Here is a 15,862-nt window from a genome sequence, read left to right as displayed (position 1 = left end):
TCTCCTTAAACTTTTCTGATGATAAAACTAAAATACATATATTATAATTAAAGCTAACATTTCAAAAACAAATAAAGTAAAACTTCAATGTACTCCCATCTTCCATTACATCTACCACCATAAATGACTTCTTTTAACAGTTTGGTGTTTATCCTTCCAGATATTTTTGTCCTTATGTAAACACGTTTTATTTTTATGTTGTCCTACATGTTCATATTGTCCTATAATTGACTTTATTTCATCTGAAAACTCATCACAGACACTTTTCAAGACCGTGCATGTAGATCCTCCGTATCATTTCTGGGTGCCCAGTATTTCATCATAGGATGTGCCATAACTGCTCTGTGAATCAATCCCCCATTAACGAACTGTTAAGTTCTGCCGTATTTTGTTGTAATAAATCTTATAGCAATGAATAGTCTTATACATACATCCCTCTGTGTCAATTTCTATTTAGAAAGGTATTTGGGGTCTAACATCATGCATTTGTAATGGGTTTTCATATGCAATGAAGTGCTCTTAAGCACCCTCCACTTCATGCATGGCTGGATGGGCTGACGTACGCCATTCCATTTGCTTCTAGTGTATTCCTCTCTGGGAACTGTGCACCTGTGCTTCCCACAGTAGGCTCAGGTGCTCAGCTGGGGTGTGTTTCTTCCTGAATCTCTTTATTCCAGTTGAATTTGTTACTGTAATTGTGAAATTTATTTAATTGGTATATAAACCAAAGAAGCATGAGAGGGAAAAGAAAAGGTTGTTGAAAAAAAAAGATATTTTAGTTATATTTTCCAACTCCCAACTTGAACTAAAAAAAAAACTTTTAATAACTAACCACTTACCCTAATCATATTAGATTCAGTGGCTTCAACTGACTCATAAACTCCATTGACCATAGGACCATGTTTGCTGAGTTATATCCACTCGTAATTTGCCTTGCCAGTATTGTCTCTGAAAAAACATCCCATAGCTGTTTGGTTTGTTTGTAAATTGGATTATCTTTTCTCTTTAGAAATACCTAAGAACCAGACATGTCTTATCTAGGGTATCCAATGTCATCTGCCTTGATGAAAGCGGATTTTTAGCCCTTCTTTTCATGTCATTGTAAGCTCTAGTAATGCTGACGAAGACACTGCACTCAACCTCATAGAAGAGAAAATTTCTGTGCGGAAATTCCAGATTTTCTATTTGGAAGTCATAACTGTTGCTTTTGAAAGTGAGAGAATGTCTATATGCAAATATCCTGCCACTTCCTAACCCAATATAACATTAGAAATGGTTTTACAGCCCTTCCAAAATTTACAAGCCCTCTATGTGACTATTGTAGGTACTTAATAAGTATTTGTTGGACATGTGGATACACAGGGAAACACATTTCTACAGGATTGGCTGTACAAGGATCTCTGATTAAGTCTGAATGAATTAAGTCATACTGAATTCATTCAGTAAATATTTGTTAAGTGTCCACTGTATACTTCCCAGTTTCTCATAACTGCTAGGGCCACAACTAGCCACAGTCAGTAGAACTGCTCCAAGATGCTTGTCATCTAGCTAGAGACTTCAGGCCACTGGGAAACGCAGAAATTCATTTCACTCAACAGAACAAGCACTCCGTGAAATGCTCTGACCATATGTGTACCTGGCCAGTGGAGCAGGCTGGTGCAAGGCAAAAAAAGGATTTCATTTCTTCTCATGAAATCCATCAATTCTCTACATCTTCTCAAGGCCTTCCCGTATCATTAAAGTATCAATTTTACTTACACTGTATGACATTTGACAAAGCCCTGCAGAGACCGCCAGACATCTCACTGCTGTGTTTTCTCTTCTAGGACATCAACGAGTGTATTCTTGAAAACTATCCTGAGTGTTCCAACCCCAGGTTATTTTACATCATTCCGTATTTTTGTGGACAGCATCCCAGATGCAGGTAAAGACTGAAACAGGCTCATGACATGCTCATGTGGACAACAATGACAGGAAACCCACCACCTGGCACTGCGCGGGCGTCTTCTGTGTCCCCAGTCTCTCTAACTTCTAGAATTCACTTAATATTTACTGTTAATCTTTCAAGATCGCATCTGAGATTCTGAATGTCCTATAAATAAAGAAATTAACAAATCAAGGTCTGGCAGAGGCCTTGGGAACAACCCGTAAAGCTGTGTAACTGAAATGCCAACCAAACTCTTCTTCACCTTTGACGTACACCTGTCACTACCCAGCCCATGAGATAGTAAAGCCCAGGGGGTGCACCCATCCTGCTCCTCTGTAGTGACTGTGCTGCCTCCACAGCTGTCCTTGCCAGTGTGGTGTGTCTAGCTGGGTCTGAAACACTAGATGCTCACACCCAAAATTCCAGAGTGTCTCTCTCCTGACACACTTAGTAGAAAGAGAAGAAAGTACTTTCTAGTGATCCCTCCTCAGCCTTACTTGGTTGCAAGACCTTCTTTAGCAAGTGACTTATTCAGATAGTAAGGGCCCTCAGTGTGGTCCACCCACCTCCTGCATCTGCATCCCTGGGGGACTTGTTAGGAACCCTCACCTGATCACAGTCTCTGAGGTGAGGCCCAGGCATCTGTGACCACCTCCCAGGTGATTCTGGTCTAGCTACACTTGAAATTCGTTGTACTAGACAAATGTGTAGCCTCCAGAAGAAATGGTAGTAACGATGAGTATTATCTTTGCTTGGTGGAAAATAAACCCTGCTGCCAGAAGTGGCATTTTCCCCGAAAGGAGACATTGATTAGAAGGTCGTTGTGTTCCTTAAGAGACTGGGGGTTGCGGGGGACACAGCTGTTTCCAAATTGCAGCTCACTCATTGTACTTTTTGCTTACACTGTGATTGCTGCTTAGTTATTATGTGTGTTGTTATTATTGACGTTTTGCTGAGTTAACCAATTTGTTTACGGTCAGAATTCTGGGGCTAGAAGTGTCAGTTTTCTGCTTCATTATAAACTCCTGAGTTCAGAAGGCCTCCCTCACCGACCCTGTCCCCGGTAGTAAATGCCTCCTGCTTCACGGTCAGGGCTTCAGATCCTGGGAAGATTTGGGGCCAGTTGACTCGCTTTCTGTCAAAATGAGGGTATTTATTCCAAGAAACAAGATTCTAACTCCTTAAAGTACTTTTAAAATTATATAGTTCCCAGTCTTGGGGCGAGGACTTCTGATGCCTTATCTCGTGATGATTTTCAAAACGCTTTCAAAATGTCACCTTGTTTCACCTTGATGACAATTATTTGAGCTAAGTAAGGATTATTAAAATTTTTCAAAAAAGAATCCTGGCTTGCCCAAATTCCCCCAGATAGTCAACACCAGCCAGGCCGGAGCCCAGCTCCTGGGATCCCTATGCTGGACTCTTTACATTCATATCAGTGTTGTTGGCTCAGAGGTCTGCCTTACAAATAAGATTAGGCTGTTTTCCTTCCGTAATTGAAGAAAAAAAAAAAAAAAAAAGGTTTGTTTTAAAATTCCTCAAAAGAGTAAGATGATTAGTGGTCATGACCTGACACCTATTTTGATTTCTACAGAAATCAAAATCAGTAAGTTTCATATTTCAAAACTTCTGACTTTATGGGTTCGGTTTGGTCCTCCTATTAAAAGGCCATTCTAATCAGCGTTTATTGAGACCTAGCTGCCTGGGCCCATTTTCTCTTAACAAACATTTAGGTGGGGCTCGCTGGGCCCTGGAGAAAGTGGGATTTGGACTTATGTGACTGGGGATGGGTGGGAGAAGGGAGAAGCTTCCAACATGTTGTTGCTGCATTTCGAAAACCAATCTTTGATTTCAAAATCATTTTTATGTCCATAAAGGGAGCCTGGTGAGTGGGCCCTTGAAAGAGCAAAACTGAACGTGAATGAAAACTTCCTGCTTGTGGGGATTCTTGAAGAGTTGGAAGATGTGCTGCTTTTACTGGAAAGATTTTTACCTCATTACTTCAAGGGTGTGCTCAGTATCTACAAAGACCCAGGTAACTCCGTCTGTAAGCAAGTGCTTCTCTGTTTTGAGGCTTACTCACCTTGAAAAGGACTCGGGAAATAAAGGCGTGAAATCATCTCTTCTGTTAGTGAAGGGGAGCTCCCCTGGCTTCAAAGCAAGGTTAGAACCACGACATTTAGATACCAAAACCTTGAGCTTCAGGGCCAAACATAAACTCGCCATGTTTTAAAGGCCGGATGCTTCCATTTCCCCCTCTGGAAAGTGAGATTGGCAGCATTCCCATCGGCCGTGTCCTGGTGCTGGGGTGAACCAATGAACAGGCAGGTGTGTGTTGGAGTCCTGGGGGAGTGTGATGAGGTAACTCTGGCCCTACTTCCATTTGACAAAAGCAAACCCTGGCGCATAGAATCCATAAAGCAGCACATTGAGAATACAATTATGATTTTACTCTAATAAATGGAGTGGTGTCCAAACAGAAGCAAGAAAGAGAATGCAGCAAAGCAATTATAAGGGTTGCCCATAGTGTCACTGTAAATATCATTACTCTCAGAAGTCCATCATTTGTTTTTCTCATTATAATTTTATCTTGAAAGGCAAACAACCTTGTTTGTTTCTTTCCTGTTCTTAATCTACTGCTGCCACAACAATACCTGCTCACTAATCCGTTTATTGTTTTGTTTTGTTGTCGGGAAATGGAGGGTATTATTCTGCTTTGTAGAAAGGAGGCACAGAGGAAGGGCTTCCCAAACGCAGCCTCTGCCTCACATGCCACGCAGCCAGGCAGGGACCTTGTACCACACCTGCATCACTGACAGGTGCCAATGCCCAGGTGAACTGGTTTTGCCTACAGGAGCCCTGACTTCTGTTCCATCGGGTGGTCCTACCACTACCAGGGACTCGCTGGGGGAAGGTGATTTTGCCTTGGCCTCCCAACACTCTTATTCAGAGATAAACTCCCACGTACTTACATGACCAAGGACCTCGATGTATGCCCTGCAGGTGTGTCTCCGCAGCAAGAAGTGTGGTTGGAATAGCTAGAAGTATAACAAACTCTAAATTGTCATTTTTTGAAATAGGGCCTTCCTTTGCCCTTTCAACACTGGGCAATTTAAAGAGTTCTCCTGTGACCAGTTTTTAGCTCTGTAGGACAAAGTAAACTCTGGTCTTTGTGCAAAGAGGAGTCTCACCCTAAATCAGGCTCCTTTGAAGAAAAGGTTTACGTTATTCATTGTTATTTCCCTTCTTTGGCTTTATCTTGTTGTATAGTGTGTGTGGGTGTGTGTGTGTGAGATGTACACTATGAGATAAAAGGCTGACTGGGTCTTGGAGACACAGAGCTGTCAGATAAGAAGAACACACCGTTGTCCCAGCACTTGGGAAGAGTATGGGTGAGGCCACATCACGTACATCATCCGTCCTGGGATCTGGGGTTGACACCATTCACAGGATGTCACAGCCCAGCACACCAAAGGTCAACAGCAGAGGTGTAGGTCTGATAACTTAGAGGAGGACATGTTAATCTTTGTTCTTCTTAAATACAAATAAACCACAAACAAAAATCTTAGCCCCAAGGGCTCACTTACCTACCGTTGTCAGGATGTATCATCTTCACTTCCCAGCTGTTTTCCTCATTTAAATACCTGACTTCTCAGGAATTGTGGGCCTTCATCCCGTGATCTGGAAGCCCGTTAATTAAAGTAGAACATATTTTTGAAAATTGAGTGACTGTTAGCTCTTTTGTCTTTAGCTGTGATCTTTCCACCTATAAATTAAAGATTTTTCTCCCCTTTGAGTTGGGCATAGCAGTATATGAAATACTTCTGAGGCTGCTGCCCCAGGGAGAACGCAGGCCGGCCAACACGTTACCAGCTCACACAATCCAGCTATACTAGTGGTTAAAACAGCGAGACACGTCTACACGGCCCTGGGCTCCCACCCTCCGGGTGCACTTCCACACACACACACACACACACACACACACACACACACACACACCCCTCACCGCACCCCCCCCCAAGGGGGTCTTCAGGACTCTGGCCCAGGACTCAACAACTGTTCTAATTTAGTTCCTGAGTGGGACTGGTGTTAAATATTTTGCATATCACTCCAGCGTAATGGTCTCCACTGCCGCATGGCACGTAGACAACAAAATGAACATTTGAGTGATTCTTCAGTAACTTCCCCTGTGTTTTGTGGTCTCTCAGGCACCTTCTGTTAGATTTTTCTATGGTAACCTTGAAGGCCAAGCAGCTCCACAGTTGCTCTGTCCCGAAGAGTTTCCTCATCCCCTGAAGCAGGGGACAGGAGATGAGCGCCCACGCCTGGCCAGCTTTCTGGTATATTCTAGCCTCTGCAAAGACTAAGCCTCTGTACTGTTTTCTCATGGCCACAAATCAGTGAGCTGGTATCAAATAGGTTAAAGGAAGAGAAGCAGCAGGTCACTTTATCATTCACACCAGAGTCTCATCACCTGTGCATTTTCAATCTAAACTCACAGATAATGGCCCACTAAAATCATCACTCGTGCCCTTTATACAAGAATTTTATAACTGAGTAGACTAGAGGACAGAGGGAAGAAACACTAAAATCTGAGACCTTTAAATATTTGTAGATTAAACTGACTATGGAGCTGGATTAAGATGCAAACACTCCACTGGCCATTTTTCTTTGGTGCTCATCCTGTTATTTAAAAAATGCAGGTGTGTGCGGATTTCAGTAACCCCCTTCCAGCAAGACGAAAAATATTTAGACCAGTCTCACTGCTGAAGAAAAAACACTAATAACAATAACTGGGGAGCTGGTAAAAATAACGTCCTCTAGTCAAATGGGTTGTCACTTATTCTAGATTGGAAGGATAGTCATTAATTCTTTCCAGTCAGTACTGTGGGTTCCAATAACCCACCATTTAGAGAAGTTAATAACTTCGCTAAATAATAGGTCAACTCTTTGTGCTCCCTCACCCCATTCATTGCCTGTAAGAAGGTATATGCTGGTGAGTAAATTTGTCTCCTACCAAAAATATTTGAGAAACTTAGTCTTCATAAATTTTTTTGAAATTTACTCATTTTATATTAATGTTTGCATTCTGTTGGAGACCCAGTTAGTGTATCTCAGAAGAAGTTGATGATAGTAAGTACTCAAGATGAAATAAGAATGAAAGTTGTAGCCTGGTGGATAACCAGGAGAACACACTCTGGTATTTCTCGCCAGCCCAAGGGCAGTTGCTAATGTTGAGGCCAGTACCTTGGAGTGAGGGCTCAGTAAACTCCGCCCAACCTGGGTAGGAGTTTGAATTGGGGGAACCAAGGCCGAAACAGATTTACAGATTTGGGTAAGAGTGACCTCACTTCTCTAACTTACGCGGTCTCATTTTTTATTGATTAATCTCGATTACATTTGCTCATTACTTACCTTTCAAAAACGAGAAGCTTGGAGCCGGCCCAAAGAATTGGAGAGACAGCTCCATGGTCATCCACCGAAATGTGAACCAAAGGGCCACAACTTGGAGTTTCTGAGCCACAAGCGTTAACGTGTTCATGAATGCTTTTCCCCCTTAGCTCTTAAAAAGGGACACGCTATGAGCTATCAATATTTTTCTTAGTCATAGTTTCTTTAGGAGCTAAAATCACAGTGGTGTTAAAGGCCACAATAAATAAGTAAATTAATTAAAGACAGAGAATAAGTGAATATCTGTGATAGGAATAGTCCTTATATCAGCGTCTCCCATATCCGCCCCTGACTTGGTGAATAACCCAGCTGTTCCAGTTCAGTAGTGCCACTTAGCATCCAGATGTGGAACTCTAGGACCTGATATTTTAACCCTCCTACCTGAGGACTACGTGAGGACTTGAAAGCTAATCCTTTTCCCTTGTATTTTAAATACTTTCCAATCCTTTTCCCTTGTATTTTAAATACTTTCCGTTACTAGCACTACATTAGTATTCATTTTCAACTTGTTTCCATTACAAATGTAAACACTGGAACCTCAGTAGAGAATTTACAAGACTTTTGTGGGCTGTCTTGAGAATCTGGCCACCAACTATACTACAAAGGAAAAATGTCTAATTCCAAACAAAATGACTTCCGTGCTAACTTCGAGGATTTAAGTTCATTCTTAAATTGGGTGCTTTGTTTTTTTTTAAAAAAAACTGCTTATACTTAAATATTTTTATTAACAACGATGATAAATAAAGTACAAATTTAAATATTTTTTTGCTAGGCATGAATGATAATTAGACTCCTATTAAGGGTATAGCAGTGTACTCTTGGAGTTCATTTGCATTGCAGTATTCAAATCTGAGGATATTTACATAGAAGATTAAAATTGTCCTATTATTCATAAAGAAAAGTTATTCTTTAAGGAAAGAACACTGAGTTGGGAGTTTGAAGAGACTCCTAGTCCTCTTTCTGCGGTGGTTCTGCCCATAGGACCCGGAGCAAATGTAGCTTTGGGTGGCTGATCGCCAAGGTCTATATTATTATCATGCTAAAGTATCACATGGAAGGTTTTAAGGCTCCTCTTTCTACGTTCTGTTGGTTAGCACAATTATACGGTGCTTTTCCCCCCTGCAGAAACCACAGGCAGTCCCCATTGCCTTCGTAATTCCCAGGTTTAGTTATGGAGACTATCGCCACCTAGAGGACATGACGAATCCTCGCTGCAGGGTCATTCCTTCAGAATCCATTCTTCCCTAAGCCAGGGATCCCAACACACTCTCTGGTCACACTGTCCACCCTTCTCTCTCCACACCATATGCATTTCTGTCCAGAAGACAGAATATCATAATTATTAGAGCACAGGCTCTGGAGTAGGCAGCCTGGGCATTAAAGCCCATTCTCCACTTAACTGGATAACCAGAGGTAAGGTATAACCCCTGCACCCCGTAGCTTCCCCATCTGTATAAGGCACATAAACAATACTGTCTACTTCACAGGGTTGTTGTGGGAGGTGAACCTGATCGAATCCATGTAAAGCCCTTAGCCCAGAGCTTAACATATGATTAAGTGTTCAATAATTAGCTATTAGCCTGCCAACCACATTACAGGAGAGAGACAGGGCCAGTATCTGGGAGGAACTAGGGCTTCAGCTCTCTCTGTAACTTCTACATGAAAGAAAGCAAGAGAGAGAGAACAGGGTGGGGGGGAAGAAGAAAAAAAATGATCACCCTTCACTTATTTCATCAGTGACAGCTGACCTATGACTGTGAAATTGCATGCCTTTAGGAAATAGTATTTCTGACTTAGAAGGAGAGGAACAGTTATATTCTGGCCAATACCTTATTCCTGAAACAATTACAGGGAATAAGTTTAATGGAAATATTACTACGGTGACACGCTCAGGACTGGAAAACACCATGCAAGTCACTGAGGGTTTTTTAAAAATCATCTATTTTTATGCCTGAACTCTTAGCAGAAATATCAGGGCGTTAAAATTTCAACCTTAAATGAAACCCACTGTTGAGATGTGACCAGGGCCAATTACCATTAACTCGAGTTGAATGTTGAATCTTTCAGACTGTGATGCATCATGTTATTTAGTAGACATAGGATGGGTGTTCAATGATTTAATGGCGTTTTTATTGTAACTAAGACCCTAAGATTCAATTCTTGAAAAACCTTTGTTTTCCATATGCAGAATTACATACTTCAGAGCGCTGTTAATGAATTAAACTTTGTCCAGCAGGTGGCAGTGTCTCTCCATTTTCTCAAGGAAGTGCTTGTGGTTTCCTAACAGTTTGCATCTGCTGACAGGCGTTTACAGAATGCTTGAACACAGATGTACAATTATGCCCAATATGGGGCCTAAAAATGGGATCGTATCTAAAGGATTCCAAGTACAATTGATTGCAGTAGTCCAAAGGGCATTATCTGAGAGCCAGTGGGGTCGGGAATTGGGGGATAGTTTACAAATAAGTTTGCGTGGGTTAAAAATATATGTACCGTCCACTCTGGTTTTATAAAAATCATCCATCATTCTACAACGATTAGATTAAACATGCTGTTTCTCATTTTTTATTTCCATCTTATTACTTTTGTGCTACAACAAAACCCAAAAACATTCTGGAACTTCACAGGTATACAACTGATGGTTGGGAGAAATTCTGACTATCTACAGGCACCAATGAAGTTGTTTAAAAACCTCGATTATCATTTATAAAAAATAGGATACCAATCTGTTATTGGTTCATGTACCATCAATATTCTCCATAACAATTTGTTTATCACCAGTCATGTCCTAGGCTCAGATTCTAGTCAGGTTGGTACTGCATTACGTGTGTGTGTGTGTGTGTGTGTGTGTGTGTGTGTGTACACCCATTCACGTTCAAACAAGTAAACTCCTTATTACACAGCAGTGGCATCTTAGTGAAGAGTCTTGCATGCAAACATCAGCAACAGTTCCTAAATAATAATAATTTGCATAGCAATTTACCGTTTATAAAGCACTTCCATAAGATGACCTCATTTGATTCTTACACGAATCCTCTGAAGCTGAGGAAGACAATTAGTCTTTGTCTCATTTTCTAAATAAGAAAGCTGAGAGTCAAAGAGTAGAATAGCTTGCCCACAGTTATCAAGTCCTAAGTGGCCACAGACATTCAAGCTTCTGTCCCCAGAACCACCACAAACTCCATGAATCTATGACCCTCCAAAGATCCTTCGTATTTAATCACTAATACAGAGCATTAAGTGGGTATTAAGCACTCTTATGTATTGCAGTTGAAGGTAAATGCTTGAAAATAAAATCTATAGATTATCTCTATTCAACACATGGTCTGATTTTATAGTAATAACGTTCCCAAAATATTTCTCTTCTTTGAAGACTAATATTTAAATAGCAGGTATAATCTGCAAATACTAGAAGAATTCAACAAGCACTTTCAGCAAGTGTTTCCATGTCTGCAATACACTCCAGTCCTGGGCAACAGCTGTATAAAGATAAAGAAAACCATATCTGGCATGAACGCCATCGCAAACTGGATGGGCACTTCCTGCTGGAGATATTTGGGCCAGGCCTTGAAGGGTGCATCGCTCTTCACCAGGTGGACGTGGAAGGAGGCAAGTTAGGCAGAAAAAAATAACATGAGTGCAGACCTGGAGGTGTGAAGGCACAGAAGTCCCAAGTCCCATACTTGGGAGGCATGAGGGGCGTCCAGCCCACCTCGGCCCTTGCCTACTGACCTTGCCTCTTTGAGCTGAGCCCCACAATTCTTCGCAGCTCAGTCACCCTACTGCTAAGCCAGTCCTGCCCAAGGCAGGAAAAGTATCCGCAGCCTTAGATCTCTATGTGGTACAACCTGGAACTGAGTCACTCATACCAATCCCAGAACCAGTGGCCAAGCCACAGTTGCCAGAGGGCCATGTGTCACTCCTCCAACCCCTGCTTTCCCTGCCCTCTGCAAGCCTGACCACCACCCAAGGATCCCTCGCTTCCTAACGGTGCGTCAGGATACTGCCTGGTTCCCAGGTCCCTAAGGCTGGGATTCTTCCTCCTTGCTTTCTTTCCGTTTTTCTGCACCCACGACCCAGCCACCCTCCAGGCCTGGCGTAACCACTGGCTCCAGTCGGTCCTGCACTGTTCCACTGGGGAGCCCACCACACCTCTCCAGACACCACCTACTGCCCTGCCTGACCCCCAGATTCCCCTCTCTGCCCACCAGCATGGACTCCCCTCCTGTTACCAGGCGCTCTCTGACTCGGGTGAGCTCGCTGTGTCCCTTGATGCTGCCTCTGGTCTTCCTGGCCTCCCTCACTAGGAGCCCTTGGGATCATCCCTCCAGAAGTTTCCCCTAGTCCCCACCTCCCACCCATGCACCCTGGGAAATTGATCTCTTCTAGGTCCCAACCTCATCCTCTGGAGAAGCCCAGATGCTCCCCGCAGTGTGGCCAGGCATGGGGTATGCAGTTCTCTTTCTTATGATTCATTTTCCCAGACAAAAAGGTGGCTAATAATATCTGGGTGTGTGGTGGAGGTACCAGCATTCTTCTGTGTTTATAGGTGAATTTCTTCTACCTGGGAATTTATTCACTTCTACTTTGAGCAGTTTTTAGTTGAACTTGACAGTAATATGCTTTGCATTGAGTAAGAATGTTACTAAGGGTGGAATTAGTCACCACAAATTTCAATTGTTGGACTTTCCTGGTAACTCAGCAAAGCTGAAATGCTCCTAGAGCCTGGGCAAAGAAGATTAGAGACCCGACCCCAGAGGGTGATAGTTGATCTTTTTATAAAAGACTCTGTGAGCTTCCCGCTCTTTCATGCCCAAACTTCCAAGGTCTGTACCCGCTCCTGGGCCTAATGTGGTGATGTGGAAAGGGCCTCAGACAGAGAATTTCAGAACTGTCTTTGTGCCCTTGACTCACGGTCTTGCCTTGCTGACATTCTTTGCTTATAAAATGTACCCCCAGCTGGGGCGAAGTACAATCCTTACCCATTTCGCATGACTCAGCATTTTACAATGGAAGCTATTTTTGTTCAACTAAATCTTGTTCAAATAAAAATATCATTTCCTGGTCTGTATTTTTTAAATATCTCATACATTTTTATCAACATATAATGTCCTAGCTTTTCACATCTTGCAAATGGTGTTGGACTGTGAAAGAACACAGTGAAAAACTGCAAATATACCTGTGTACAGAACATTGCTGTTTTTAGTGGTTTCTTGTGAGCTATATTAAGCATATTCATTTCACTGTCCACAAACCCATAGAGAAATCCAATCTAATTCCCCACTGATGAGAGTAGGGAAGTTTTGCTTGCTGAGTGGGAGTTTCAGATACTCTGACTGGAAAGTCTCACCTCTCCAGTTTTTACAGTATGCTTCTAAGTACTTCTGTTGCCTTGTCATAGCCAGACACTACTGGAGCTACTTTTCAAAACATGTTTTCCTAGAATTTTACCTTCCTGTTTTTTAACTATACTTTATATATTAAAGTAGTGCCTGTATATAATTAAAAATCAAGTAGTACTAAAAGACATGTAATGAAAAGCAGTCATTTCCTATTTCAGCCCTCTCCATCGCGAAGTCTGGTTCTGCAGAGGCAAACACTTTCAGCACAGTTAGCTGGTTCTTCTGATAATCACTACACTAATTATAACTAGTATGCACAGGCTTGTTTTATTTTTATTGTCTTGATGTATTTATTTGAGACATTATTTAGTTCTCTTATTCCACCACCCTTACCTCTACTTCCTCCCCTCCACCATCTTCGTAGTATAGCTCTATCCATGTTTTACCTGCGTAGTCCCTGTTTACATTACTGTGACTGCATATGTTTGTTCGATGCTGATCCAAGTAGTACACCATCATCTTGTTTCATTTCTTGCATAACTTATTGTTTTTGCTAGAATTGATTATTGCCTTGGGTTTTTTATTCGCTTAGATTTATTTATACCTATCAAAATTTTCCTATGTGCCATTAGATCTGTTGTATCAATCTTACTTTTGATTTTTTTTCCATATTTTTATCAGATAAGTATATCCATTCCATTTCCTGCTCCCCCTTCCCAGGACCACTACCCTCCTTCCCACCCAGAGCTCTAACTTCCTACTTCCATCTGGGCTGATTACTCAGAAGCTCCTTTCACAGCTGTCTTGCAACTTCCCTTTACCATTTTACTGAATGTATTGTATCCCTGATCTCCTGAATCCCTCAAATTCTATTTCTTGACTTAATAACTCATTTTATTCCAAGATAGGCCCAAATTGCTTCCTGATAAAAGGTGCGTGGGAGGTAGTAAATTCTTTGAGTCACTGCATGTCTGAAAAGCTCAGTGTTCTACCAGCTCATCTGATTGCCAGTTTGGCTGGGTATGGATTTCTTCATACATGCACTTCATTTCCCACATCTTTTTCTCTGACTTTCTCATTCTCTCTCTCTCTCTCCTGGAGTGTTCCGTTTATTCCTTTTATGAAAGTTTACAACACCTCAGGGTACTGAGTATTCAGTAGATACATTTAAGCTTAAAACTTATGTTTATCATTTCTGGGAATTTTTCTTGTTTTACTTCTTTCATGATTTTATCACCACCATTTTCTCTGATTCATTTCTGGAATGCTGTTGGTCAGATATTTGAATCCCTAGGTGCATCCTCTCTATGTGCTTTATATTTTTTTCTTCTCTTAGTTTCCATTTCTTCAACTTTTTCGCTCTGGAAGAGTTCCTCAATGTGTATTCCAGTCATTCTATTGAATTTTCTCTTTTCCAAGAACTCTTTTTTAATCTTTTTTTTCTTTTTGCATAATACCTTGCTCTTGTTTGTTGGGTACAATGCCACCTTAAATCTCTGAAAATTACAGAGATTTTTAAAAAGTGTTTTCATCTATTTCTTACATTATCTCTACTTGCTCCAGGATCCTTTTCACTGTTTGGTTGATTTGGGCATCTCTTTTTCAGTCTGAAGTCTCCTCTGGTAATCTTTGTCGGAATTCGTATTTGAGGGTGAGACACTAAAGAGCTCATTGAAAGTGCTGTGCAGTAGGGGAGGCTTATCAACTAATGGACCCACTTGGGATGATCAAGCAGCGATAGAAGTTTTGCTGGGAAAACATTTGTTAGTGACTTTAGGTCTTTTTTTCTCTGGAGTTGATCCAGTTTCCCCACTGAAGAGTCCCCCAAACATCCCCTTGGGGGATGGGAGGTGAGGAGGGAATGGGGGAGCAGGACACACGTCTGATTGCTGGTGGGGGGACAGGAGCTGAAGGCCCACGTTCAGGCACAATTCACTTCATTGTTCTCATTTTAGCCCATGCTCTCCTCTCTCCTCTGGGTTAGCAAATCAGTCTGGAGCCTCTGCCAGATTCTTTGGAGACTAATCCTAAGATTGCTGGATCACAGGCAGTGGAGAATGGGGGAAGAAGCATTGCAAGATAGCTGGCTGCATGCAGGTGTGGAGGGAATTTGGGGCCCAACTGCTTCATAGCCAGACTACCTGCCTCATGCCCAGCTTTCCCATCTGGGCTACCTGGTGCCACTCCTCTCTGTCTCAGGGGTTCTTCGGGTGAGCTGACCCTCCTGATGTGTGTCTCCGCTCTGCCACCACTCCAGTGCATAGACCCTGCTCTGCCACATGCAGTGCACTCCTCCCACCACTTTTCGTCTTCCAGAAGTTGTTTGAAGTCTGTCTTCTGTTGAAATCCTTCTCCAGTTCTTTGTCCTTGCAATCTTTTTATAAAATTATTGTCCTTTACTGTCACTTTAGTGAAGTGTTTCAAAGGAGAGGTGTTGAAGGCCTGTTGTCAGCCTACTGCATTTAGCTGGCAATGTGCTAACTACCTGAACTTTAAGATTCTATTACCAGTTTTGCGTGTATAGCTTCTAGCTAGATCTGTCATAAATGTTTCTTTCATGTGATATCTGCATAGCCATGATGTGAATCGGGCTACCGTAGCACTGCCTTCAGCATCCGTATCTTGGGATTATAGTACTGATGAAATTTCAAAAGCAAAACAAACAAAAACAAGATCCCTTAATGGTAGTTTATTAGTTAAACCCCTTTGTTGTTGTTGTTGTTTTAATTTTTATTGGAGTAGAGTTGCTTTATAACGTTGTGTCAGTTTCTGCTGTATAGCAAAGTGAATCAGCTATACGTATACATATATCCCCTCTTTTTTGGATTTCCTTCCCGTTTAGGTCACTACAGAGCATTGAGTAGAGTTCCCTGTGCTATACAGTACGTCCTCATTAGTTATTTATTTTATACATAGTAGTGTATATATGTCAATCCCAGTCTCCTAATTCATCCCCCCCCCTTGCTATCCATAAGTTTGTTCTCTACATCTGTGTCTCTATTTCTGCTTTGCAAATAAATTCATCTGTACCATTATTCTAGATTCCACATATAAGCGATATTATATAATATTTGTTTTTCTCTTTCTGACTTACTTCACTCTGCATGACAGTCTCTAGATCTATCCACGTCTTTTTACTGAA

At 41.8% G+C, this 15,862-nt stretch overlaps 1 protein-coding gene across 1 annotated transcript in view; it reads left to right on the top strand.

The window, feature by feature from the left end:
- UST (uronyl 2-sulfotransferase) overlaps positions 1-15,862 on the top strand; it is a 303,766-nt gene that overhangs the window by 238,454 nt on the left and 49,450 nt on the right. Inside the window, exons 6-7 of the mRNA XM_061206883.1 lie at positions 1,827-1,924; positions 3,805-3,962. Of these exons, the coding sequence (XP_061062866.1) occupies positions 1,827-1,924; positions 3,805-3,962 (256 nt within the window). The remainder of the gene's footprint in view (positions 1-1,826; positions 1,925-3,804; positions 3,963-15,862) is intronic.

Source organism: Eubalaena glacialis, chromosome 12, assembly GCF_028564815.1.
Source record: "Eubalaena glacialis isolate mEubGla1 chromosome 12, mEubGla1.1.hap2.+ XY, whole genome shotgun sequence".
Taxonomy (NCBI): Eukaryota; Metazoa; Chordata; class Mammalia; order Artiodactyla; family Balaenidae; genus Eubalaena; species Eubalaena glacialis.
This window is presented reverse-complemented; position numbering and strand designations above follow the sequence as displayed.